The following is a 27958-nucleotide window of genomic DNA, read 5'->3' on the forward strand; positions in this document are numbered from 1 at the left end:
AGGACAAGCCAGCCTTATGTAAAAGGATCTAGAATGATCCCCAGGATACACTATTCAGCTAAAAAGCAAGGGCAGAAGAGTGTACAGGATGTGCAGTGGTGTGCTGGCGCCCCACCTCCGCCCCCTCACAGGTCTGGGTTCCCATCCCCCAGCTGCTGAGAAGGTTGGCCACAAACAGCCTGTGGTGGTTCCCTCACCAAGAAGTGGGAACTGGAGCCACCTGGCCCAAAAAAGTCCCCCTGATCTCTCCTTCATCGTACCTCCCCAGGGCAGCCAACAGCCAGTGAGTCACTGACAGCGGGGTACAAAAGGCCAGCCTCCTTACCTCCAGTCGGGGCCAGTCTGCGTACAAGTTGTACTCCAAAGCTTTCCCGAGGGACCAGGCTGAAGCAAGTCTCCGCCAAGACCACATTGTTGCTTAGTGTTGCTTCCCTGCCCCATCTGGCTTCTGTTATCCAGCTTCTCCAGAAAGCATTCCTTCAATAAACAGCTTTCACAAAGATCTCCATCTCAGGCTTGCTTCCAGAGAGCCTGACCTAAACCAGTTGGTCCTAGAAGTTGCCTAAGGAAGTGGACTCTGCAGGAGGAATTTTGGGGGTGGGTCATCCATCAGCCAGCTGGCAATGAGGACCCACCCCTGAGGTGATGGTCCCTGGCATGCTGTAGTAGTGTGACATGTGGCAGGGGATGCACTGGCTGGTTTACTGTCTCTGGTACAGGAGGTACAGGAGAAAGGGTTATAATAAGGACTGTGGAACTGGGTAGTTGTTATTTAAGAGCCATGCATTCATCGAAAAGGGAAAAGACAGTCTCAGCTACAGTGATCAACGATGCAAAGCCAAGTGTGACAGCCAGCCTCCTTTGGCAACATTTAAAGACACTCATCTCCTGCAGGCACGGGACCTAATTGTAAGGAATGGCAGAACGAAAAATAAGGCTGAACTCTCAGCCCGGCAAGTCTGCTAAGCCACAGTCAACGCCCTGATGGGGAAGGAGTGAACTCTAAGGCTTGAGATGGGGGTGTCTGTGTATGTTTACCTGAGAACCACGAGCCCCAGATTCCCTGGGCCTGCAAAGCGGCCAGCTCCCTCTCCCTGGAGGATAGAGGCATCCCCTTGTTGAAGGCTGCACCGCGGTCTCAGACAAGACAAGCACCTTGTCAAACAATGCTTGCCCTACAAAGGACCTGCCCCCATCTTCCCTCCTGGCCACCAGATCAAAATCGGGGTCAAATCTCAGGCCCTGCTGGGCGTGCTAAGAGAGGAGCAGGTTATTATGCCAAAGATGCTTTAAGGCCAGGCTGACCATGCACTGGCAGGAACGGGAAGCATGTGTGGGAGTGGATCCTGAGGGTGCTGGATCAAGGGGTGTGGAATATAAAGCTGGATGAGGGAGAGCCTGTTAACATGAGGACATCCTCTCATGACACAGAATTAGCACCTTGGCAAGGACCTGGGGCTCATATGTACTCGTGGGCAGGGGCTCCTGGGAGCTTGGAAAAGCAGTGGACCGCACTAAATGATTCCAGAGCTGGCACAGCAGTCTTTAGAAGAGAAGATCAAAAGGCTTAGAGGAGTAGGCATGCCAGAATGGGCCTGCCACATAAAACGGGAAGACCCATTAGCTGCCACATCCTTTGGGAGGGCCCGGAAGACACAGTGATTACCAAAGCCGGGATTCTGCCTCTGTATCAGGGGCCTCCTCTTCATTCCTACTGCTACCTGAGATCACCTGCCATCAATTCTCATGTGGACAACTGGTTCCCCTTATCTGTTCTCACAACCCAACAATCACCTTCTGTCGTCTGAGTGATCTTTCAAAATGTGTACTATAGGGGCTGGCCCCGTGGCCGGTGGTTAAGTTTGGCACGCTCCACTTCGGCAGCCTTGGTTCAGTTCCCCTGCATGGACCTACACCACTCAGCAGCGACCATGCTGTGGCAGCATCCCACATACAAAACATAGGAAGATTGGTACAGATGTTAGCTCAGGGCAAAAAAAATTAAAAAAAAAAATGTGTACTACAGGACTCTCAGTTGCAAACCCATTAGTTCCCCATGCCGACAGGATAGAAGTGCAAACCTGGCGGGAGGGCACCACAGCCCCGTGGTCTAGGCCTGGCTCCACAGCCTTATCTCTTGCTTATCTCCCCCGACCCTCTGGATGGACCCTACACTTTAGTTGCGCTGAGCCATCTGCGACACACAGACTTCACCTTGGTTAGATGCCTCTGTGCCTGTGCTCATCAGCCCCTCCTCCAACATGTTCATGCTTCCTGGCTATAGGATAAGTTCCTGGCGGCAAGGATTGCATTTTATCTGTCTTTGTATCTCTAGTGTTTAACATGAGGCTGGAATATTGCAAGTGTTCAATAACATGTTAAGTGAAAGTATGATTGAATGAGTCCATCAATCAATGATGTGTGTAATGGGGGGGGGGGGGGCGGAGATCAATAGTGGGCATGGCCTGAAGATTATTAAAGAAAACTACCTTCTCAACTAGTACGGAAACCAAATTAAGAACAGAGAAGAAGCTATTTCCTCCTCCTGCTTCTCTACTTTCTTCTCCCAGTACGTAGTTTTATAACCCAAATTGATTCGGAAATTCTTACATAAAGAAGGTAACCTGCTGGGTCAATAGCTACTAAAAACTGTTCCTGTTCCTCATTCATTTCCAGCAGTTTCTTCTCCAGAGAATTTTTTTTCCCTTCTCTCATAATTTCAGGTTACATTGCAACCTCTTTCTATAGCTTTAATCCATAAAACTCTACCCTGAAATCTACACACCAGACAGATAAAACCATGATCCCCATCTCACATCTCAAAGCGATGCAGCAGATCCAACACACAATGTCCTACTTCACTAACTTCAGCCAACGCAGCATCTTTAGCTAAAGAAAGGAGCAAACTCAGTTGATGCTTTTTGCGTTAAAAAAACAAAAACAAAAAACAGGGCCCGGCCCCATGGCTGAGTGGTTAAGTTCACGTGCTCTGCTTTGGCAGCCCAGGGTTTTGCTGGTTCGGATCCTGGGCGCGGACCTGGCACCACTCATCAGGCCACGCTGAGGCAGCGTCTCATATAGCACAACCAGAAGGACCTGCAACTAGAATATATAACTATGTACTGGGGGGCTTTGGGGAGAACAAAAAAAAATTGGCAACAGATGTTAGCTCAGGCACCAATCTTAAAAAAAAAAAAATCTAGGCAGTAGTTTCAAACTATCTTCTCTAAGATACTTATTAGCTACAAAGGGAAAGGTGGTAACTCTACCACAGGGAAACCCATGCGGAAGGATATCTCGATAAAGCTGTCATTCAACAAAGTAATAGAGATGCGATCGGTGGGCACAGGGAGGACGTCTTAGGTGCTGGCAGTCTTCCGTTTCTTGACCTGGGTGGTGGTTACTAGGGTGTTTGTTCAGTTTCTTTAAACTGTAGATATATGGTTTATACACTAATATATAAATATTTCACAATTCACAATAAAAAAGTGAAAAGAAAAAACAGTAGAAAGTAAATTAAAAACAGTTGTTTCTTGTTTGTAATAAAGATAGTTTAAAAAAAATGGTGGTGGGAACAGCTATATCAACTCATCTGACTTCTGGAGCACCCTTCTCGGACCAGAACCTCAGCGTGAAGCTGTGCTCCGAGACGGCTCACTGGCCTCCGTCCACTGCCACCTGCTCACACCAGTGGGACCCCTGTCATCTGATGATCCATCTGCTACAGAAACCCAACTCCATCAAACAGAGATCTCAAGGCAGAAAGCTTCCGGAACAGAAGCCACATAAAAATCCCCTTTACAGGGCCAAGTAGCAAATGCTTGGACCCAACTAGCTTCTAAAGCTGTCTTTTTTATGCTATAACTTACTTTCTAAAGATGTAGTTAACTTTACACATACTGTTGTCTCTTATTTTATGCTCTTATCTACCTAAAAAAACCCAGCTTTTTCATGTTATCTCTGGAATCAAGAGAGAACTGAAACTAACTCCTGCATAAAATCTACGATATGGTTATATTCTCTCAGTATTTGAAAATATGGCTATGATGTTATCTGCACACTATAAAATAGTCTTTGTTTACATAATCTGCATCTATTCACACTAAGTGGCAGGAAGCAAATTTCCCTAGATAAGAAAGGCATTTGAAATAATTTCTTCATCTTTATTAAGGATAAAAAGTAACATAAATACAGTAAGTTTTTTTGGCAAGAACATAAAAACAAGTTAAATTTCAAAATTGAAGACCTACAATAATTTCATTTACATAATTTTCTAAAACTGAATAACCGTTTCTTCCCTAGCCCGATACTGGTGTGCACATATGCCCTAGAAACTGAATGTAACACTCACGTTCATAGCAGCATTATTCACAACAGCCAAGACGTGGAAACAACCCAGGTGACCATCAATGGATGAATGGCTAAACAAAATGTGGTCTAGCCACACAATGGGATATTATTGAGCCTTAAAAAGGAAGTAAATTCTGACACATGCCACAATATGGATGAACCTTGAGGACATTATGCTAAATGAAATAAGCCAGTCACCAAAAGACACATACTGTAAGATTCCACTTATATGAGGTCCCTAGAGTAGTCAAATTCATACAGACAGAAAGTTGAAAGGGGAGTTGCCAGGGGCTGTGGGAGGGGGTTGGGAGTGAGTGTTCAATGAAACAGAGTTTCAGTTTTACAAGATGAAAAGGGTTCCGGAGACTGGGTGTAAAACAGTGTGAATGTACTTAACACTCCTGAACGGTACACTTGAAATGGCTAAGATGTACATTTTATGTTACGTATATTTCGCCGCAAATTTTTTTAAAAACTGAAAGTAAAATAAAAGGTTGAGAAGATCTCTTACTGAACTGAGCAGGTGGTCCCCTCCGGGCAGAGCCGAGAAGCCGGGAAGCACGGGTTATAAGAATGCTATTTAAAAAATCCTTAAGTAAAACTGTCTGTAAAGCCCAGAACCATTTAAAAAATATGACTATTCATTCCCAGTTTAGCTCTGATGGTCTGGGTTCCCTTTACTCCCAGGTTGTCCCAGAGCAGGCCATGTCCACACGGCATCTACTGGCTCTAACGGTGGATCACTGCACCGGGACACTGAGAGGCGAAGCTCCCGGCTCCATTCCTTATCGTGCTTATTCTCATCTTTTTGGCATTCTCCACAAGCCCTCAACCTCTCTTTAGCACATATCCCAACCCCACCCAGCAGACCACACCCTTCCTTCAGTTCACTGAAAAAAGTCAAAGCCATTATTTCATGAACTTCCTTAATTTTCCCACTTCTATATATTTTCCTAGGCCTGTTCCCTTCCTCTGCTCATCGCTGGTCCCTTCTCCACTTTTTACGAAAATTAAAATGCTTTTAATTTACAAATGAAAACATGTTCACTGGGGAAAATTTAAACAACACAGAAGACAGTGAAGTGAGAAGGAAGCACCCCCTCACTGATGGACCACGAGTTACCACGGGCACAGGCGAAAAGGCATTGTTCGCTCATGTCTTTTTATGCACAAATACATAATGTACACATACATATATATTGCTATACACTGTTATTTTATCAGAAATGAAATCAGACTCTACATTATATAGAGCAACTTGCTTTTTTTCAGTAAAGGATGTGGTCATGGACATATTTTCATCTCAGTGGATACAGATCTACTTTATTTTTGGCTGAATATCAGTTCATGGTATAGACACGCTGGAATTTCTTTCACAGTTCTCGCCTGATGTGTGGAAAACCCACACATCTGCTGTCCAAAGTGAGTTAGGGTTGCAGTAGAATACCGAGGGCAGAGGAGACACACAGGAGCATGTTGTGCCTTTACAGAGAGACTTGGAGAAGTGAAATAGCTGGGCCACAGCTAAAAATTTACTAAATATTGCCAAACGGAATGCCAAAAAACAGTTGCAGTATAATTATAAAGGAAGAAGATAGCATGCAAAAGGCAAAAAACCCAATCAAACACACACACACACACAAAGAGGCCTGTTCACACCACGGACTTTAGGACTGTGCTGTGGACTCACGTGCGTCTCCCCTCAAATCCACATGTTGAGGCCCTAACCCCCAGTGTGACTATATTTGGAGACAGGGCGTTGGAGAGGTAATTATGGTTAGATGAGGTTACAACAGTGGGCCCCGCTAGATGGGATTAGTGGCTTTATAAGAAGAGAAAGAGACAGAGAGATTACTCTCTTTCTGCCATGTGAGGACACAGCAAGAAGGCAGCTGTCTGTAAGCTAGGAAGAGCCCTCACCAGGAACCGAATCTGCCGGCGCCTGGATCTTGGACTTCCAGCCTCCAGAACTCTGAGAAGTACATTTCTGTCTCTATCAGTCTCTGGCATTTTGTTATAGCAGGCTGGGCAGCCTAAAACAGGCTCTGAGGCAATCGATACCATGATACTTGTACTGTGACCAACCTGTCTGGTGACATCAGGGCCAAGGCACAAACAAATCTGCAGACAGAACACGTGGAGTGCAGCCCTTTTAAGTGGCAGCTGTCCCATGGAGGCTGCTCCTCAGCATCCTCTGCCTTAACCTCTCCCTTTCCCTCAACTCGGCCTGCCCGCAATTCTTGAATCTGCACCAACTTTATGCTTTAATGCCACTGTCCTATTTCAGGCACTTTGCATCTTCTTTCATAACTAAAATAAACCACCACCTCACTGGTCTCCTTAGCTCCTGTCTTTCTGATTCACTCTCTACACTGTGAGATGATTACCTTTCCAAAAGGCAAAACACATCATAATAGTTGTCATTGTTTGAATCTTTAAAATATTCCTGCAAGACAGGTACTTTTATACAGAGGCTCAGTGGTGGCCAACACCAGAAAGCCGGTCAGTGGCAGAGCCATGCAAGACTATGACCTTTTCTATTGCCATAGAAAGAAAAGTAGAAACTTCTCAGTATGATATTCACAGCCCGTCAGACTTGAGCCCAGCTGTCTTTCCAACTTCACCTTCCACCAGCATCTCCCGACATCGAGTCCTTACCGTCTACTCACCACCCTGGAAACCCAGGGTGCTCTTTTTCATCTTTGTGCTGCCTCGAATTGCTCGTTAACTCTTTAATGACCCTCCTAATCACCACCTGGGAAATCCTGCCCATCCCTCCAGGTGCCGGTGCCCTGGGGTGGGCCTCCCCACTCCTCCGCGCTGTCCGAGCGCTCGGCCCTGTGGCTCTCCTAGGAGTCACACAGGTCATCACAGCCGGGGCAATCCGCCCACCTGGCCACACTGCGCGCTCCTCGGGGCAGGGCCAAGCCTTTTTCCTCTCTGCATTCCCAGTTGCCTACACGGCGTACGACTCATAAATATTTCTCGAATGAATGAACGGCACCGTGAAAAGCTCTACAGGTGCAAACCTCTACTCCACAAGTGGATCTACCGTCAAGTGCCTTTAAACAACGTGCTCTCCCCGCACACGCCGTGAGGGAAAGGTTCAGGTCACAGAAACTGGATTTAAGGGCAACTTCCAGGGATCTCTCTATCAGAGGAAGAAGAAAAGCCCATGTGTGGGCACCCTGGCTCTGAAGGCCAGCTGTGCAGCCCTGGGTGGAGGGAGCAGGGGGAGGAAGAACCGTGACAACGAGGCCCAGCGACAGGACACACAAGGTGATGTGGAGGATTAGGGGCTCGACTAAAACTCAACTACTTTCCTCTAAGATGAGAGGAGAGATCCGACCTCAAGTAGAGTCAAGGCACCACGTGATGCTCTGACAATCCTAGGTTCACTAACCCTCTAAATAACTTAGAGTCTTAGCAGTAATTTACCTCCACAAAACAAGATCCAACTCAGTTAAGGAGCAGAAGATCAGCGCCAGGTCTTCCGGCCCCAGGAGGGCGAGCGATGGTCTTTCTTTAACAGTCTCCAGCCGTGATGTACAGACAACCGTGTCAGCTGCTCCATGCAGGGACCAGAGCAGAGAGACCTGCAGAAGCCCTGGTCATGACTCAAGACAGTTCCCCCAAAACCAGTGAATGGTCTCTCACACGCAACTGTCAGTAGCTGCAGAAGAAACCAACCTGAAAGGTCAGCAAGTGAAGCGATCTTCACTGTGTGCTTCTGTTCATCCAGCAATCCCAGCCATTTTTAAGCACTACATTCGCGTAAAGTCGGAACATTCCCCACTTTACCAATGGGTAACTTGAGAGCCTGCGCGATAGGCTTGCCAAGGCTGTGAAGAGTCTAATGGTAAGATGTAAATAAAACTTGAAATCTTGTTTCCAACCTCTCTGCAACCACCTTTCTACAGATACACACACTCTAGTTCTTTTAATCTGACCCTTAAGACTTGATAATGAATTTGACTTTGCTGAATTATCCTAAGTGGTAGACAAGCAGTGCTCCAACAAAAACCACGGGCTGCATGACAGCTCCGTTGAATGACACTCTTCTGAGTCTGATCATTCAGAAAGGACAGGAAACACCACAAGTCTCAGAAGCCAAGAAGCCTATGGCATATTTTTTAAAGATTTTAATTTTTTTCCTTTTTCTCCCCAAAGCCCCCCAGTACATAGTTGTATATTCTTCGTTGTGGGTCCTTCTAGTTGTGGCATGTGGGATGCTGCCTCAGCGTGGCTTGATGAGCAGTGCCACGTCCACGCCCAGGATTCGAACCAACGAAACACTGGGCCGCCTGCAGCAGAGCGCGCGAAGTTAACCACTCAGCCACGGGGCCAGCCCCGGCACATTTTAATCTAACAATTGATTTCAACATATTTCATCCCCATCTTCATTCTCTCTGGAATCTCGCCTGGAGCTGCCAGATGCCTTTAAAAGGCTGCTCTCTTCCCTCTGCAACCTGACGCTCATTTACCGACACCGGAGACGTGTTACTAGAGAGGTCAGTTCTTCAGAACTAAAGCTACAAGTCAATCTTCAGTCGCTGGGCCTCCCCCTGGACAAGCGTGATGTGCAGTGAGGGCAAAACCCAGACGTCAGCTCAGCGGATGGAATTACACACCAAACACAAATTCTCTCCAGCGAGCCTCCAAGAGAACATGTCATTGCCACTCAGTCTACTTTTGGGTATCTCTCCATATCTCACAAACTGCACTTGACGATCTACTCGAGCAGACTACAGACAGGATGTGGGCAGAGTTCAGAGCACCTCTGACCTGACCCGACTAGCAGAAATGGCAGAGGCCCTTGGCTCTGGAGCTGGCCTGCTGGGTTCAAATCCCGATTCAGTCACTTACAGGCTTTGTAACCTTTGTTTAAATTCTTTGAGCCTCCTGTTCTTCATCTGTCAAATGAGGATCTTCCTCTTTACGGTGTGAGGACAAAACAAGATAACATATATGAAGAGTTTAAAACAACTAGACCTGGCAAACAGTAAGTGCTCAATAAATGTTAGCTATTATTACTATTCAATAATATGTGGGAAAAGAAAAGGGAAATGTGCTAGGTTTATCCTGTAGGTATACAGGAAATATAGTACTGTACACGACCCGCAGTTGGTTGAATCTGCAGATGCAGAACTCGCGGATATGGAGGGCCAACTAAGGGATTTCAGCATCTGTGGATTTTAGCATGGGCAGGGGTCCTGCACCCAATCCTCGCAGATACCGAGGGAGACTGTCCTATATCTCTATCTACCTATCTGAAGTTACCCTAATTTGCTTTCTTAACATGAAATTATGATTTCTTTTGAAAGCATTTGCTCTGTACAACATTAAGCATATTAATGATTACCACACAAAAACAACAAAAAGGCCAATGTTGATCCTCCTTTGGGAAAAAGCCTCAAACCTGAGGTCAAGCCTGCTCCGCTGCATTTCAGGAAGAACTCAGTCACTCACAGGCTCACAGAGGAGTGTCAACGAGGTGATTAAACTTTCAGAAAGTCGGTCCACCAGCACAAACCTCAAAATGAATCTAGAGAAGCATTTATTTGTTTTAAAATCATGTCCATGGCCTGAAAAGGGCAAAAATTAAATTTATACATATATAAACTATTCTGACCCCAGAGGAAAGAAAAAGGAAAGGAAGAAACTGACGCAAACAGCAAATCCATGTAAGAAAAAAGGGCCATTTTCCAGGTGTGCACTGACTCCCGGTGAGTGAGGAGAAATTCTTATCTAGTTCTATCAGAAAAAAAAGATCTTCCTACTCTCATTGCTAAGGTAGCGGTAGCGAAATCAAAGAGTGGCCATTTGACAAGCGCCAGCCGGCATCACTGAATCTGAAGCAGATGGGACTCGGCATCTTGAAACACACTTCAGGGCTAAGATTGGGACGGGTCACTCCAGAGAGAAAGGAAGAAAACCAGAAAAACTACCACCAAGAAGCGTTTTTTAATTAAAGCTCAAGATGGAAGACCATCACCAGCTTAATCTTCCAAAAAAAAACCACAACAATTTTTCCAGGTCACTTGACCTAAAATCTTTGATATTCCCCGCAGCCCACAGGAGAGAGTCAAAAACCTCTTGAGGGAGCAGACCCCCAGCTACCTTTCCAATCCTGCTTCGCCATCAGGAAACGGCCACTCCCGCCAGCCTGGCTTCCTTATTTGCTCCAGGGAGGAACCAACAGTGCCCATGTCAGCTCTGTGTCCCCAGCGCCTATCACAGTCCCTGGCACATGGTGGCGGCTCAGGAAATGTCTGCTGACTCAACAACTCCAGGAATACCTGAGGCCTGCACTCTGTGCCTCGCCCCGAAAGCCGGGGTAAAAGGCGGCCACTCTCCAACCGAGCTCAATTCCCCCCACCTCTTCCCGACACCAGCGCCAGGCAAGCGGTCCGCGCCAGGCAAGCGGTCCTCGCCATGCTCCTCCCCCTGCTCCCGATTCCTACGGAATCCAATCAGTTTAGACTTTTCTTGCTATTTAAACATATCCTGTTCTTGTCTTTTGGCTGTCCCACTAAACTGGGAGTTTCTGGACGAAGGCAGGGTTCTGAAGCAACCAGAAGCAGCGGGACGGTGGTTGATCTGTGACCAGGCAGACCTAGTTAGGTGACTTTGGGAAAACTTTATGTGAAGCACTTAGAACAGTGTCAGGAGCACAGCGTGCAAGTCACAAATGCTGGCCATTATCATTATCTACCTGTTGGAACCCCAGCTCTCTCACGGATAAAATGGGATTGATAATAAAGCCTCTGTTGGGTGGGTCTTTATGAAGATTAGGAAAAATGTCTCAAAAGTTTCTAGGACCTTCCTTTGCACACAGTAGCCACTCAGTAGCTATACGGCAGCTATTATTACAAAGCCTCAAGCTGGGTGCAGAGAAAATGCTCCATAAAAAGCTTATGAAATGAGTTGAATGAACCGAGAGAGACATAATCTAATATCAACTCAGATATCAAGGGAAACTTCTTCAGTCATTCATTCGATTCTCTTTGTTTTTCTTTTTGAGGAAGATTAGCCCTGAGCTAACTACTGCCAATCCTCCTCTTTTTTTGCTGAGGAAGGCTGGCCCTGAGCTAACATCCATGCCCATCTTCCTCTACTTTATACGTGGGATGCCTATCACAGCATGGCTTTTGTCAAGCGGTACCATGTCCGCACCCGGGATCTGAACCGGTGAACCCGGGGCTCCTGAGAAGTGAAACGTGCGAACTTAACCACTGCGCCACCAGGCCAGCCCCTCAATGAGTCTTTATTAAAGGCTTATCATTAAGTACCAGGCTTTGTTCTGGGCGTTGGGATGATAAAAACAGTCCTTGTCCTATGAAATTGACATTCTAAAGGGGAAGGCAGATAATAAACAGGGCGAGACAGAGAAATAAAAGCTTGTATGGTACTAGGTGCTAGGAAGAAGGACAAAAAGCAAAGCTATCGGGGCTGTGAAAGTGCTGTCCACAGCGGCAGCATTCAGGCAGATCTCAGCCCCTGGAGAGCTGGCTGTGCGAGCTGCCCTCACCCCCAGGCAGACTCTAGCCTTTCCACAGCCTCTAGTGCCAGGAGACCCAGCTCCCCCAGAGAGGCTGCGGTCTGGCTCCCAGGGCCCTCTCAACTCAGACCACCCTACGAACACTGCTCAACCAGCAGCTACAAACTTATTTTTATAAAACTGAATTGGCCACTCAGCCCATGTGGAAGTAAACGGATGACAACCATACCACCACTGGTCTGTTCCCCAGGAAGTTCAGATCGCTGTTCTCTCCGAACAAGTAACCTTCGGGGTGAGTGGAGTCAAACTTCTCTCCTCCCATGATGAAGTGGCTGGCAAAGTAGCTTCCTAGAGAGAAACCAAACAGAAGCCAGTCAAACTAAACCAATCCAAAAAGCCAATTCGAAAAAACGTTAACCCTTCAAACAAATAATTAGAGCAATTCTGAACCCTCGGAGAGCTTTCTTCTCTTGATTTGGGACAATGACACAAAATAGGCAAAATGATAGCAGTGAGAACCCAAGACACCAAACATAAAATAGATCATTGTTTTCCTTTTAACGTTCTTAGTTGAATCCTTATCATGATCTGTCTCTAACACCATCAGCAAGAAGACCAGAAGGCGCCACAAGGCACATTAGTGAACAATATATCCGTATTTTTGTCCTGATTTTTTTCCTTAACTTGAAGTGGTTATTCTTCTTCCTCCATGCACTCAGGATTCTCAACCACAGGTGTCAGCACATATACACACACATACAATTCTTTGCCTAAATTTTCCTAAGCCAGCTCATACCTATACACAGAAGTCCCACCACCACCTACAGACCTCCACAACCCTCCACACTCAAGGCTCTTCATTTCTCGTATTTGATTCAAAATGATTATTTAATAGGAAAATATGAATTTAGATAATACAGCTGCCCCTGACTTTACCTACCAGTTACCATACAGATTGTGGAGTTTAACTGGACAACAGCTTAGTTTTATGAAAGAAAGAGACACGTGCGCGCGCACACACACACGCTTGGTCTCAAATTCACTAACAATGCCAATGGCCAATGTCGTGGGGACATCCGTCATGCAGGCCCTCTTTGCTCCCCTGGATCAGCCAGGAGGCAGGGATATTTTCAACCCACAATAACTGGATGCAATCAGCATTCAGGGGTCAGAATCCCCAACTGCTTTATCCCGACAGACCGGGACCTGTGCCAGGATGTGATGGCACGAGGTCACCAAAGGAGGCTTAGGTGACACTGCAGAGTCCATCTGGGAATACTTCCCAACTTTGACGATTAAATGAATGCCTCTTAACCCAAATTTCTATACTCTAATTCTCCCATAAAGGCAAGCTGTCCAAAGTGAGGGCTCATACCATCGTACGCCTTATCAATGCTCTCATGGACCCCAATTCTTGGATTAATACAAAGAACTTATGAAATGGCAAAGGCTTCGTTATGTGTTATACAGCTAGGAGATAGACAGACTCCCTAAGTCGGTTTCCATTTTTGTTGAAGGTTTACAGCAAACTTAGAAAAATGAGATTCAGCACTTTCAGCCTGTGAAGAAGCCATAGGAAGGACGACAGAAGAAAATCCTAGCAGAAAAACTGAACCCAACGTTCATTTTTGGAGTTTCTACACATGGTGCTTTAGTCTAGAAACACTTATTAAACAAAACAATGTGGATAAAATTCTTCCCCAAAAGGTGAGGCAATTCTCTAACTAAACACCAAACAGGTGAACGTTATTTGATAGAGTAACAGCCACCAAAGTCAAAGCAATCATGGAGGAGCTCTTGCAAGTGCCCCATCAAAACTTAAAAACGCAAAGAGCAGCCACCTGCAGCAACACGCCAGCACAGCTCATCACTCAGGAAGGCTTAATTATCAACCATTTATGTCTAGTACTTGCTAGCCCTATTTTCCAAGTGCATAATTTATAGAGAGGGAAGGTGCCCGGTTGCCTTAAGCAGAAGCAGCCTCGCAGATGATTTGTCACGTACTGTTGAACCTCAGTAAAATATATTTCCCACACATAGAAATGATCTATTTGGGGCCAGCTCCGTGGCCGAGTGGTTAAGTTTGCGCGCTCCGCTGCGGCGGCCCAGGGTTCGGATCCTGGGCGCGGACACGGCACCGCTCGTCAGGCCACGTTGAGGCGGCATCCCACATCCCACAGCTAGAAGGACATGCAACTAAGATATACAACTGTGTACAGGTGGGGTTTGGGGAGATAAAGCAGAAAAGAAAAAAAAAGATTGGCAACAGTCGTTAGCCCAGGTGCCAATCCTTTAAGAAAAAAAAAGAAATGATCTATTTGTCATACGTTAAGTGAAACTAGAAAAGTTAAAGATTTTACACTGATGGATGGCTTGCCCAAATCATGAATAAAGAATGGAAAGAAGTCGGTTTGGTGTCTAGAGTTGTAAAGGGTGAGTTCAGTCTGGGACACAGCGAGCTTCCAGGACCTGTGAGCAGTTGGGTAGGGGTGTGGGGACAGTGAAATCCCTGGCTAATCAGCTTATGGGTGGTACTGATTGATCCTGACAAGAGGAGAATGCCAGTGACTTGGGGGCTAAAGGGTTAAAGGTGACAGAGTTCTATTGGAAATACCCTTTCTTTGCTGTAATATTAAAAGAAGAGAACTTATCAAGAAGGTAGCCTAGAGCTAATTGTAGTTTGCCTTGCATTAAAAATACAGAGCACAAATATACCTCTTCTTTCCTTCTTTCTCTCTCTCTCTTCCTCATAGAAGCAAAGCAAAGGCTTTGACATAAAGCAGAGCTCGAGCTGGCCCTGTGGCATAGTGGTTAGGTTCGGCACACTCTGCTTCCTTGGCCTTGGTTTGCGGGTTCCAACCCCGGGTGCAGACGTACACCACTTGTCAGCCATGCTGTGGCGTGACCCACATATAAAGTGGAGGAAGACTGGCACAGATGTTAGCTCAGGGCTAATCTTCCTCAGCAAAAAAAAAAAAAAAAACGGCAGAGGCGAATTTGATCCTGATGCTGCCTTCCACCAACTGGGTGACCCAGGTCAAATTATTTAACTTTTTTGAGCTTTGGTTTCTTGCCTTGTGAAATGGAGATAATAATACCTCTTTCAAAGGATTGTTGTTGGGATTAAATAAGGTAACTTGTATGCAGCTGGCTAAGCCCAGTGAGCAATTAATACATGTTGGCTTCTCCTTTCCCCTACTCGACTCCTAAATCTTTGTCTCTGATCTTTCTTTGGAGTTGCAGCCCAAATCTTTAACCACTTGCTATATCTTTTCATCTGAATATCCCATCTTTGCCTCAAACTTAACGAATAACCTTTTCTTCTGGACGAAGGTAGACTAAAGAGCATTTTCTCTTAAGAGCTAGCACCAGAACTCTTCTTAGCAAAGGTACCATCTTCTTTTTGGGACATACTTTAATGAGCTAGTTAGAATGGAGAGCAACACACCAAAGGTTTGGGTACTTCTGTTGCTTGTTGATGGAACTCAAACCGGTTTGTAATTTGTTTTCCTTCTGAGAGGGAAGAGGAAAGAGTCAAAAAAAGGAGAGGAAAGAGACATTAGGACGGCAAGGCTGGGTTTGATGAGCTCAAGAGCCAGTAAAGCTCCTGAGCTGAAGTTCCGTTTAGGGTGACAACGCTTCTTATTCCTGCTTGTATTTCTGCAGTGTAAACCCCAACTTCCTCGCCCTCCACAAATCTGTAGTAGAATCTATACTTTGATTACTTTACGTGGATGGAATTTTCTGGAGAAATTGAAGAATGGACTGATGGCACATTTGTTGTGGGGCAAAGGCAGCAAGCTGGAACTCTCGAGCCGACATGGTCAGAACATTTGTCACTTGGGAATTCACAGAAATCTTGGAGGGGGCAGTAGAAGGCCACGCTCTACGATTTGGGGGAAGAGGTAGGTTTCTGTCTAATTTGCCTAGATCTTAAGGAGCAGTAAAGCCCAGGCTGACATTTGGGACTCACTTTGAAAGCACTTTCTGCTTCAGATTTCCAATCTCTGTCAATGGCACCTCACTTCTCTGGTCACCCAGGCTAAAAATGTCACAGTAATAAAAGCGACAAAAACGCAGGATATGTGCTTTGTGCAAAGCATCCTTGTCAAGACCTCAGCCCTTCCCAAGTTTGATTACGGTGGGTTATCAGCTAACAGTCTCCTAGCAAACCTCTGTGCTTCCAGTCTTTTCTCTCTACAACCTAGACCTCTAAGAGAGAAATCTTTCTTAAAATACCACTTGGTTCCTCTCAATTTTGGCTTCCACCCATCTGCCAAATTTTACTTCTCATTCCCTTTCTATGAGAATTCTCTGCCTCAACCAATTAATCTATTCATTATTTTCTAGATCCATCAAGAACATTGGCAACCTTCAGGCCATTACTAATACTACTCTCCACACTGGACCATTTAAGAGTTCTACCCCACCTTCGGAGTCTACCTTCAAAGCCATTTGCCCCCAAGAACTCCCCCTTGGTGATCAAGCTCTTCTCTTTATTTTATTCAGGCAGCATAAACCCCTCTATACCGTCACTTTTTTAAACGGCTTTATTGAGGTATAATATACACAGCATAAAATTCATCCATTGTACAATACAGTGACTTTGGCAACTATCACCACAATCCAGTTGGAAACATTCGCACCACCCCAAAATGTTCCCTCATGTCCGTTTGCATCTGATTCCTACTGCCATCCTCCAGCCCTAGGTGAACACTGTCCTGCTTTCTCTCTCTGTCAATTTGTCTTCTCCAACCATTTCACATAAACGAACTCATACAATAGATAGTTTTGCATCTGGCTCCTTTCACTGTGCACAGTGTTGCTGAGGTTAACCCATGTTGTGTAGCATTTATCAGTAGTTTGTTCCTTTAAACCACTGAACAGTATCTCATCGTAGGAATATACCTCATTTTGCTAATCCATTCACCAGTTGATGGACATCTGGATTATTTCCAGTTTTTTGGCTATTATGAGCAATGCTGCTGTGAACATTTGCATACAGTTCTTTGTGTGTATGCATGTATGTCTTCATTCCCTTTGGATAGAGTCACAGGAGTAGAATTGCTAGATCATAAGGAAAATTTATGTTTAACTTTTTAAGATACTCCTACGCTCTCTTCCAAAGTGGCTGTCACCTTTCCACATTCCTGTCAGCAACACATAAGGTTCCAAGTTCTCTGCATTCTCACCAGGACTTGCTATTGTCCGTCTTTTTTATTGTAGCCATCCTAGCAGTTGTAAAGCACTGTCTCATTGTGCCTTTAATTGTATTTCCCAAGTAACTACTGATGTGAACGTCTTCCCAGTGTTTATTAGCCATTTCTACACCTTCTTTGGTGATATGTCTATTCAGCTCTTTTGTCTATTTTTAAATTGGGTTCTTTGTCTTCTTAATATTGAGTTGCAAAAGTTCTTGACATATTCTGGATGCGATTTGCAAATATTTTCTTTCAGAAGGTGGCCTGTCCTTTCGTCTTCCTAATGTGTTTTGAAGCAGAAACATTTTTAATTTTGAAGAAATCCAATTTATCAGTTTTTTTCTTTTATGGATTGTGCTTTGCTGTTGTATCAAAGAACTCTTTGCCTAATCCAAATCAAATAAGATTTTCTCCTACGTAATCTTTCAGGGGTTTTATAGTTTTAGCTTTTGTGTTTAGGTCTATAATCTATTTCTTAAGCAGCTTTATTGAGATATAATTCATATACCACACCATTCATCCATTTAAAGTGTAGAGTCCAATGGTTTTTCAGCATATTCAGTTATGCAGTTATTCACCTCTATCTAATTTTAGAACATTTTCATTAATCCAAAAAGAAACCCATTAGCAATCACTTACTCTCCCTCCCCCAGCCACCGGCAGTCACTAATCTACTTTCTGTCTCTATGGATTTGCTTTTTCTGGAAATTTCATACAAATGGGATTATATAATATATGACCTTTTGCACCTGACTTCTTTCACTGAGCATAAAGTTTTCAAGGTTCATCCATATTGTAGCAGATATCAATATTACTTCATTCCTTATTATCCTTTTATTTATTACAATAATATCCCATTGTAAGGATTTACTACATTTTTTTTATCAGTTGTTCCTATCATCAGTTGATGGACATTTGAGGTTATTTCCACCTTTTAGCTATTATGAATAATGCTGCTATGAACATTCATGTGCACGTTTTGGTGCGAATTTTTTTTTTTTCATTTTCCTTGGGCTCAGTTCTCAGGAGTAGGGCTGCTGAGTCATATCGTGATTAACCAATTGAGGAACTGTCAAACTGTTTCTCCAAAGCAACTGCACCATTTTACGTTCCCACCGGCAGGGTCCCAGGGTTTCAATTTCTCCACATCCGCACCAACACTTGTTATTTATCTATTTTTTATTGTAGCCATCCTAGTGCGTGTGAAGTGGTATTTAATTGTAGTTTTTATTTGCATTTCCCTAATGGCTAATAATGTTGGGTATCTTTTCATGTGCTTGTTGTCCATTTGTATATCTTTTTTGGAGAAATGTCTATTTAAGACATTTGCTTCTTTTTTAATTGGGTTGTCTTTTTGTCCTTGAGTTGTATAAGTTCTTTATATATTCTAGCTACAAATCCTTTATCATATATATGATTTGCAAATATTTTCTCCCATTCTGTGGGTTGCGTTTTCATTCTATGATCATTTTGAGTTAATTTTTGGAGATGTGAAGCAAAGGTCTAAGTTCATTTTTTTGCTTGTTAATATCCAATTGTCCCAGCGTCATTCATTGAAAACACTACCTTTTCCCTGTTGAATTGTCTCGGTACTTTTGTCAAAATCAGCTGACCATAAACGTAAGGATTTATTTCTGGCTTTCAGTTCTGTTCCATTGATCTACAGCCCTTTCATTGTGCCAACACCACGCTGCTATATAGTAATTTTTGAAATTAGGTAGTGAAAGTCCTCCAACTTTGCTCTTCCCTTTCAAAATTGTTTTGGATATTCTAGATCCTTTGCATGTCCATATGAATTTTAGGATTGGCTGGTCAATTTACTCAAGAAAGCCTACTGGGATTTTGACAGGAAATGTACTCAATTTATAGATCAACTTGGAGAACGCTATCATCTCGACAATACTGAGTCTTTCAATCCATGAACGTGAAACGTCTATTTATTTAGATCTTTTAAAACTTCTTTAGTTAAAGCATCAATCTCGGCACCATTTCAAAATTTTCAGTGTACAAATCTTATACTTCTTACGTTAAATTTATTCCTAACAATTTTATTCTTTTTGATGCTGTTGGGAATGGAACTGTTTCCTTAATTTCATTTTCAGATTATTGCTATATATAAAAATACAATTGATTTTTGTATCTTGATCTTGCATTGGAAACTTCCTAACTCATTTATTAGTTCTACTAGTTTTTTTTGTGTGGGACACTTGGTATTTTCTATATACAGGATCACGTCATCTGTGAATAGAGACAGTTTTACTCCTTCCTTTACAATCTAGATGCCTTAAAATTTCTTTAAAAATGTGTTTGTTTGGGGCCGGCCTCGTGACATAGTGGCTAAGTTTGCACACTCTGCTTTGGCAGCCCAGGGTTCGCAGGTTTGGATCCCAGGTGAGGACTTACACACCGCTCATCAAGCCATGCTGTGGTGGCACCTCACATACAAAATAGAGGAAGATTGGCACAGATGTTAGCTCAGGGCTAATCTTCCTCACACACACAAAAAAGTGTTTGTTTTGCCTTATTGTACTAGTTAGAATCCCCAGTCAATACTGAATGGTGAAAGCAGACATCCTTGCCTTGTTCCTGATCTTAGAAGGAAAGCATTCTATATTTTACCATTAAATATGATGCTGGGGCTGGCCTGGTGGTATAGTGGTTAAGTTCCCACACTCTGCTTCAGTGGCCTGGGGTTCGCAGGTTCGGATCCCAGGTGCAAGTTAGCACCACTTGTCAAGCCACGCTGTGGCGGCATCCATCCCACATAAAATAGAGGAAGATTGGCACAGATGTTAGTTCAGTGACCATACTCCTGAAGCAAAAAGAGGAAGATTGGCAAAAAGGACAAAAAAAAAAAAACCATGAGGGGCTGGCCCCGTGGCCGAGTGGTTAAGTTTGTGCACTCCGCTGCAGGCGGCCCAGTGTTTTGTTGGTTCGAATCCTGGGCACGGACATGGCACTGCTCATCAAACTACGCTGAGGCAGCGTCCCACATGCCGCAACTAGAAGGACCCACAACGAAGAATATACAACTATGTACCGGGGGCGTTGGGGAGAAAAAGGAAAAAAATAAAATCTTTAAAAAAAAAGTATGATGCTAGCTGTGGGCTTTTCATAGATGCCCTTTATCGGGTTGAGAGTTCTTTTCTGTTCCTAGTTTGGTGAGAGTTATCATTGATCGGTGTTGGATTTTGTGAGATGTTTTGTCAGCGTATATTGAGAAGAGCATATGGTTTTTGTTCTGTATTCTACTAACATGGTGTATTAACGTTGATTGATTTTTCAGATATTAAGCCAACCTTGCATTCCTGGGATATATCCCACTTGGTTGTGATATATTCTGTATCTTATTTATCTCTATATGCATGCATTCTGCCTCTGACACTAGATGAGAAGCACCGAAATTTTGGAAGGAGCATAATTTTTAAATAATGATTTTTAAATACTGTAACTTTAGATTTTTAAAAATATGTTTTCACAGCACAAGCACTCTTTCAGGACTAAAAACTTGAGGTTAGACCTACTTAGCAAGAACAATTAGTTAAAAGAGGAAGCCACTATGACTGTTAAATTTTATGAGTCAACTTGGCTAGGCTAGGGTGCCCAGTTGTTTGTCCAAACTAGTCTATATGTTGCCGTGAGGATATTTTCTAGATATAATTAACATCTATAATTAGTTCACTTTTTTTTTTTTTGAGGAAGATTATCCCTGAGCTAACATCTGCTGCCAATCCTCCTCTTTTTGCTGAGGAAGACTGGCCCTGACCTAACATCTGTGCCCATCTTCCTCTACTTTATATGTGGGACGCCTACCACAGCACGGCTTGCCAAGCGGTGCCATGTCCTCACCTGGGATCCAGGCCAGCAAACCCCAGGCTGCCGAAGGGGAACAAGCGAACTTAACTGCTGCACCGCCAGGCTGGCCCCTATAATTAGTTCACTTTAAGTAAAAGAGATTACCCTTGATAATGGGTAGGCTTCACCTAATCAGTTAAAGGCCTTAAGAGCAAAAACTGAGGTTCCCCAAGGAAGAAGGAATTCCACCTCAAGACTCCTTGAATAAATAGAAATCCTACCTGAGTTCCCAGTCTGCTGGCCTGACCTACAAATTTTAGACTTGCCATCCTCTGCAATCACGTGAGCCAGTTCCTTAAAATAAATTACATATATATATACACACACACATAAATACTCACACACACATTCACACATAGATATATATACACACAGATGGTCTCCAACTTACAATGGTCCAACCTATGATTTTTTGGCTTTATGATGGTGCAAAAGTGATACACATTCAGTAGAAACCGTACTTGGAATTTTGAATTTTAATCTTTTCCCTGGGCTAGTGATATATAGTACCATCCTCTCTCATGATGCCGGGCAGCAGCAGCCGCAGCTCCCCGTCAGCCATGCAATCACGAGGGTAAACAACCAATACACTGACAACCATTCTGTACCGATACACATACAACCAATACATATACAACCACTCTGTTTCTCACTTTCAGTAAAGTATTCAACAAATTACATGAGATATTCAACACTTTATTATAAAATAGGCTTTGTGTTAGACGATTTTGCTCAACTGTAGGCTAATCTAAGTGTTAGGAGCACATTTAAGGTAGGTTACACTAAGCTATGATATTCAGTAGGTTCAGTGTATTAAATGTATTTTCAACTGATGATATTTTCAACTTACAACGGGCTTATTGAGATGTAACCTCTTTGTAAATCGAGGAAGATCTGTGTACATCTTCCTATCTATCCATATCTCCTATTGGTTCTGTTTCTCTGGAGATCCCTGACTGATACAGCCAACAAGTAGCTTGTGTTGTTAAGACTCCCTTCTGTGACCCACGGCATGAATTACAAAGCTGATATGAAGGCTTCCATCCTGCTGCTTGCCAGAGGCACCAAAATCACCCTGCACAAGGATCAGAATCTATATCCTGGTGCATAGCACAATGCATAATGCATGGCTGGTGCTCAATAACGTGCGCTAATGGCAACAGAAAGAGAATGGAGATGCCGAAGAGCAAGAGGACACAAACCACCATCATATGAGGAAATCAAAGGCCTAAATCTGAAGACAAAATCAAGAAGTGAAACAAATCAGCCTGCTCTCAATGAAGTAAAGTACAAATAAAACAAAAATATTGGAGGTTTCGAAAGTAGGAGAATTACTACATCTTAAGTGTCAAAAAAATACTAGCATTTGGACTCTTGATTTTGATGTCTTCATCATTAAATGGAGCAACGTCTAGTTTTCTTATGATAGTAAATGCATGTACTATGACTTTAAGAAATCTACTTAATTTTAGTTAAGTATCAATCGAACTGTGCCAGAACCAAACAATTCTTTACTCTGTAGTAAGCTGCAGACTTTCAAGTCCCTGGTTTCAAAACTAATATTAAGTTGATGCTCCTGAAAGCTAAGAGAAAGTCTTATAATTATTTGGCAGGCAAAGACTTATTAGCCACACTTTAACAACTGCCCTTACTATATAGGACAGACCGACGACAAGCGTGTGTGTACTCCAAGATGACAAAAAATTTGGAGAATGATGATGTTAGCTGCTCAGGACTCTGATTACCGTTCTGAATTTTTGTAATAGGTTTACCTTTAAACACCTGAGCAAAATGAGTTACTCCTATTTTCCAGTTTTCCCAAATATATAGAGAGAAATGAACTAGGTTTATCAGGTACTGAATTAAAGTGAGTTAAATTGTCTTTATAGTATACCTATTTCTTCCTGAATACTGAAAACAAGCCTAATGTCTTTTATCAATGTGGAACCACTTTCAAAAGAGGGGCAGGCATGTAAAAAACCAACCACCTGAGCAAAGCCATACCTTTGCTAAACAAATGATCATGGGCTTTTAGAGAGAAGATCTTAGAGAAGGATTTAAAAGCATGCATGGCTTCTAACTCAGAAATTACAAAGGCACAACCAAATGCAGAATAGTGCTATAAATAGCTTTCTAGGCTAATGTAGAAATACTATGCAGAAACAAACTCCCACCATACCTTCTGTTACTTAGGTGATTAATATTCAAGTATTTATTAACAAAGCTAAAAGTCATCTAAGAACATATGTATAACATTGATCATTGCTGCATTGTTTGCAATAGTAAAAGATTGAAAAACAATACCTCCCAAATGTTCATCAATGGGAGACTATGTTAAAAAGGGATGGCATGCGCATGCGAAGAAACATTACAGAGGAGTTAAAAAAAACAGAACAAAAAAAAACCTCTTGAATTTCTCAAAAAGTTAAAAATAGAAATACCATACAATTCAGCTATCCCGCTACTGGGTATTTATCCAAAGAACAAGAAATCAACAACACAGAGAAATTTATGCACCCCTGTGTTCATTGCAGCATTATTCACAATAGCCAAGACGTGGAAGCAGTCCAAGTGTCCATCTACTGATAAGTGGATAAAGAAGATGTGGTATATATATATATAATGGAATATTACTCAGTCATTAAAAAAAAAAAAAAGACAGGGGCTGGCTCCGTGACCGAATGGTTAAGTTCGCGCGCTCCGCTGCGGTGGCCCAGGGTTCGGATCCTGGGCGCGGACACAGCACCGCTCGTCAGGCCATGTTGAGGTGGCGTCCCACATCCCACAACTAGAAGGACCTGAAACTAAGATATACAACTGTGTACAGGGGGGGAGGTTTGGGGAGATAAAGCAGAAAAGAAAAAAAAAGATTGGCAACAGTTGTTAGCCCAGGTGCCAATCTTTAAATTAAAAAAAAAAAAAAAGACAGGGGCCAGCTGGTGGCAGAGTGGTTAAGTTCGTGTACTCCGATTTGGCAGCCTGCAGTTCACAGGTATGGATCCTGGGCATGGACCTAGCACCACTAGTCAAGCCATGCTGTGGCAGCATCCCACATAAAATAGAGGAAGACTGGCATGGATGTTAGCTCAATGACAATCTTCCTTAAGCAAAAAGAGGAAGATTGGCAACAGATGTTAGCTCAGGGCCAGTGTGCCAAAAAAAAAAAAAAGACAAAATCATCCCATTTGCAACAACATGGATGGAACCTGAGCGTATTATGTTAAGCGAAATAAGCCAGACAGAGAAAGACAAACACTGTGTGATTTCACTCATATGTAGAAGATAAACACATGGATAAGGAGAACACATTAGTGGTTACCAGATGGGAAGGGAGTATGGGGGAGGGCGAAAGGGGTAAAGGGGCGCATGTGTATAGTGAGGGGTAAAAACTAGACTATTGGGGGTGAGCACGATGCAGTCTACACAGAAGCTGATACGTAATAATGTACACCTGAAATTACACAAGGTTATAAACCAATATGATCTCAATAAAATAATTAAAAATAAATCTCTCCAATACAGAGATAATATAAAAAGATCTCCAAAATCTCTGAAAGTGAAAAAAATAAGATGCAAAACAGCCTAAATAGTATGCTATACTTATATTTACCCAAGAAACTCTGGAAGAATTCCAAAGAAACCAACAGTGGTTGCACAGGCATGGGAGGTGTCCGCAGAGACAGGAGAACTGGGTGGGTGAACTGCCGAAGCGAGAACAAGACTGTCACTGTATGCCTTCTCGTGCTTTTAAACTTTGAACCATGTGACTATATTACTCACCAAAAACCAAGTAATTCTAAATAATTTAGGCTATTTTATTTTCACCTATCTCTATTAAAAAAAAATCTACAAACCCAAGTTCCATGAAATCAGCTGTTCTCAATAATTTTTAAATGTTTTCAGTTCAATGTGCCTACCCAACCAAAGGGTTTCTTTAAAAATACAAAAAATGAAAAGTAATTTCTTTTTTTTTTAATTTCTTTTTCTTTTTTTTTTTTTTTGAGGAAGATTATCCCTGAGCTAACTCCTGCCAATCCTCCTCCTTTTGCTGAGGAAGCCTGGCCCTGAGCTAACATCCGTGCCCATCTTCCTCCACTTTATACATGGGATGCCTACCACAGCATGGCTTGCCAAGCAGTGCCATGTCCACACTCAGGATTCGAACCAGCGAACCCCGGGCCACCAAAACGGAACGTGCACCCTTAACTGCTGCGCCACTGGGCCAGCCCCAGAAAAGCAATTTCTGCTGGGCACTGTGAGCATCATTACAGGGAAGATGACAGTGTTATTTTCTGAAATAACTGTTCCACAGGCAGCAGACTTTTAGAGGCTTTCTAGTGAGCCAGAGGGCAGTCTCGGCCTAGTTCGGTCAGTCACTTGGAGACAACTGCCTGTCACTTGCTCTGTTCTACCAGGACTCAAGATAAGGAGACTTGTCAAATCAACCCAGTCTGATTCCTTCACAGGGACAGGCCTCTGAGCTTTGTTTCAGTTCTGACGCAGAATAGCCTCCATCCCACAGATCATCAAGGACGAGTTCAAAATCCAATTCCTTGTGAAAGGCAGAGGCTAATGCTTTAGTAAGAAGAGCACGGACTTGCTGGTGGCTGCGGCCACAGGAATTCACTTTTCTGGGCCTCCATTTTCTTACCAGCAAAATGCGTGGGTCTTGGGTCAAATTCTTTACAAGGGTCCTTTGAGGTCTAAAACACTGTAATTCCGTAAAGGGCCAGGCCAATTTAAAGGTCAGATGAAGGATGGGAGATACCTCTAAACTAGAGCACGTATGCAAATTCATGGAAATTTTCAAGTACACAAAGGTTCACCGACTGGGACGTGAGTGTTCTGATTCCTATTTTCTGTGTTTTACCTTCAACATAAATAATTTAGTCCACTTGCTGTAAAGATTTCTCTTATACATAACTTCTGAGTAAAAATGAGTTGCGGGCAGGCTCAGTGGCTCAGCAGTTAAGTGTGCATGTACCCCTTCTCGGCGGCCCGGGGTTCGCCAGTTCGGATCCCGGGTGCGGACATGGCACTGCTTGGCAAGCCATGCTGTGGTAGGCGTCCCACATATAAAGCAGAGGAAGGTGGGCACGGATGTTAGCTCACGGCCAGTCTTCCTCAGCAGAAAGAGGGGGATTGGCAGTAGTTAGCTCAGGGCTAATCCTCAAAATAAATAAATAAATAAATAAATAAACAAACAAATAAAAATGAGTTGCAACTAGTTAAAACTTTTAAAAGATTGGCAGAATGGAGAGGATCATTTAAGATTGTGGGCAGTGAGTGTGTTGGTTAAGAAAAGTTTTATTCGGGTCCATTATCTGTTCATGAACATCATCCAAGATTCATATTTGCATTAATATCCTCTGGGGAACAGCCTACTGAGAGTGACCTGTGCTAATTCCCATATGTGAAGGACGGGCGGATACTCTTGAGGCAGCAAACTCTCCTGAAAACTCCAAGCTCAGCAAAACATGTTCCATATTCTGATCAATAAAAGCTAAGTGACTTCAGAAAAAAAAATCCACAAATACTTGTGCATATTTTTGTGTATTAAAAAACAAAATGCACGCTTCCTTTAGCACTGGTTTCATATAGTTAAAATTAGCTAGGGCTTTATTAAAACACTAATGATCTGTGGTTTTATTTTACATTGTTCTAAAACAGCTCTTAAGCATATTCATCTCTGCAAGGCTTCACTCTTTGGCACAAAAGCAGTGAGAAACACAGCTCTGGCAGATGCTCTGCAGGGGTGCCGGTTCATTGTCTGGTCCCTGCTTTCACCTGGCACCAAATGGACACACCGCTGAGAAACCAGCTCATCTCATTAGCATGTCTTTATTCTATTGCTCCAATTCTGACACCTCTCCAAGATCACCCAAATCCTCATTAGGTCCTAAGCCAAAGAGAAGATGGTAGTCATCGGTCCGCAGAAGTCTTGAGGAAAGCAATACAAATAAAGAGCAGAGCCTTAGGTCAGGCACCAGCAGTTTAGAACTGGCTGGGTCTCAATCCACTTGTGATCCTCTCTCCTTTGCTGTCAAAATCTTCCTCCGCCTCCAGTGCTTCTGCCACAAGCCAGAGGCTGGAGACATCTATCTTTCCAATGATTCTGAAAACAAATATAGGACTTCTATACATTTTCAATACCTGTGCCCTGTCCCAGAGCTAACCCCATTCCAAAAACCAGGCTTGCCGTTACTCTGGCAAAGGGACACCCCGAGTGGCTCTTGATACTTAGATCCTCAAACATTTCTGTTAAACACTTATTTCTTCTGACAGCCTCTGGGAAAGCACCAGCACTGCAAACGCATCTTCAGCCTCCATCCTCCAGCGGGCAATGGAAGCTTTCCCCGGAGAAACCTAACTCCAACCTGTGCCTGGCCCTCCCTCTCCAGAGGTCTGGATGCGCCGACCAGGGCCAGCACCCACCACAGGTGCCTGTTTCGGATGCCAAGCCCGCCTCACCTAGCCCTCAGCTCCCGGGAGGAGAAAGGGCACCGGGCGGGAGGGAGGGGACGCGGCGCTGCGGGCGGCCGGGACCCCCCTGTGCAGGGAGCATCCCGCCCCTCGGGAGCCGCAGTCCCCCCAGCACACGTCTGTCACAAGATAGGCTGCGTGCAGGCCGCTCACGTCCTCCAGCGGACGGCTGGCCACCGCGGCGACCTCGCCAAGGCCCCTGAAGCACCCCTCCACGCCTCTTCGAGGATCTCGCATCCTCCAGATCGCTGTGCAGCCACGTCGGCCATCTGGTCCCCAGAACCCCCGGAGTCCGCGCCCAGGAGCATCACGCCCTCCTCCCCAGCCCCGGGTCGCGCCCGGCCGGCCCTCACCGGACTTGGGCGGGTAGCGGTACACGGAATTGGACGGGATGTCCACCTCCTCCACGCCCGCGTGCTGCCGGCTCGTCAGGGCCCCCATGGCCGCTGGCCCGCGCCGCCCTCGGCGGCTCACCGCGGCCGCTCGCCCCGCAACCGGCGTGGGGGTCTGCTGCCCGCCGCGGCCCGCCTCGCCTCGGCGCTGCGGCTCTGGCGGCGGGGAGCCCCCG

At 44.2% G+C, this 27958-nt stretch overlaps 1 protein-coding gene across 5 annotated transcripts in view; it reads right to left on the reverse strand.

The window, feature by feature from the left end:
• The window catches only part of RNF157 (ring finger protein 157), a 68960-nt gene extending 41008 nt beyond the window's left edge, over nt 1-27952 (reverse strand). For 2 of the 5 annotated variants that reach the window (XM_046676687.1, XM_046676689.1), the window contains exons 1-2: nt 27744-27952; nt 12081-12199 (exon numbers count right to left, since the gene is read on the reverse strand). In XM_046676687.1, the coding sequence (XP_046532643.1) occupies nt 12081-12199; nt 27744-27831 (207 nt within the window). In that variant the 5' untranslated portion in view covers nt 27832-27952. Of the gene's footprint in view, nt 1-325; nt 578-12080; nt 12200-24517; nt 24791-27743 lie in introns of those variants that run through there. The other 3 variants (XM_046676688.1, XM_046676690.1, XM_046676691.1) reach the window with 3 other exon arrangements.
• Nucleotides 27953-27958: the final 6 nt, after the last annotated feature.

Source organism: Equus quagga, chromosome 11, assembly GCF_021613505.1.
Source record: "Equus quagga isolate Etosha38 chromosome 11, UCLA_HA_Equagga_1.0, whole genome shotgun sequence".
Lineage (NCBI taxonomy): Eukaryota > Metazoa > Chordata > Mammalia > Perissodactyla > Equidae > Equus > Equus quagga.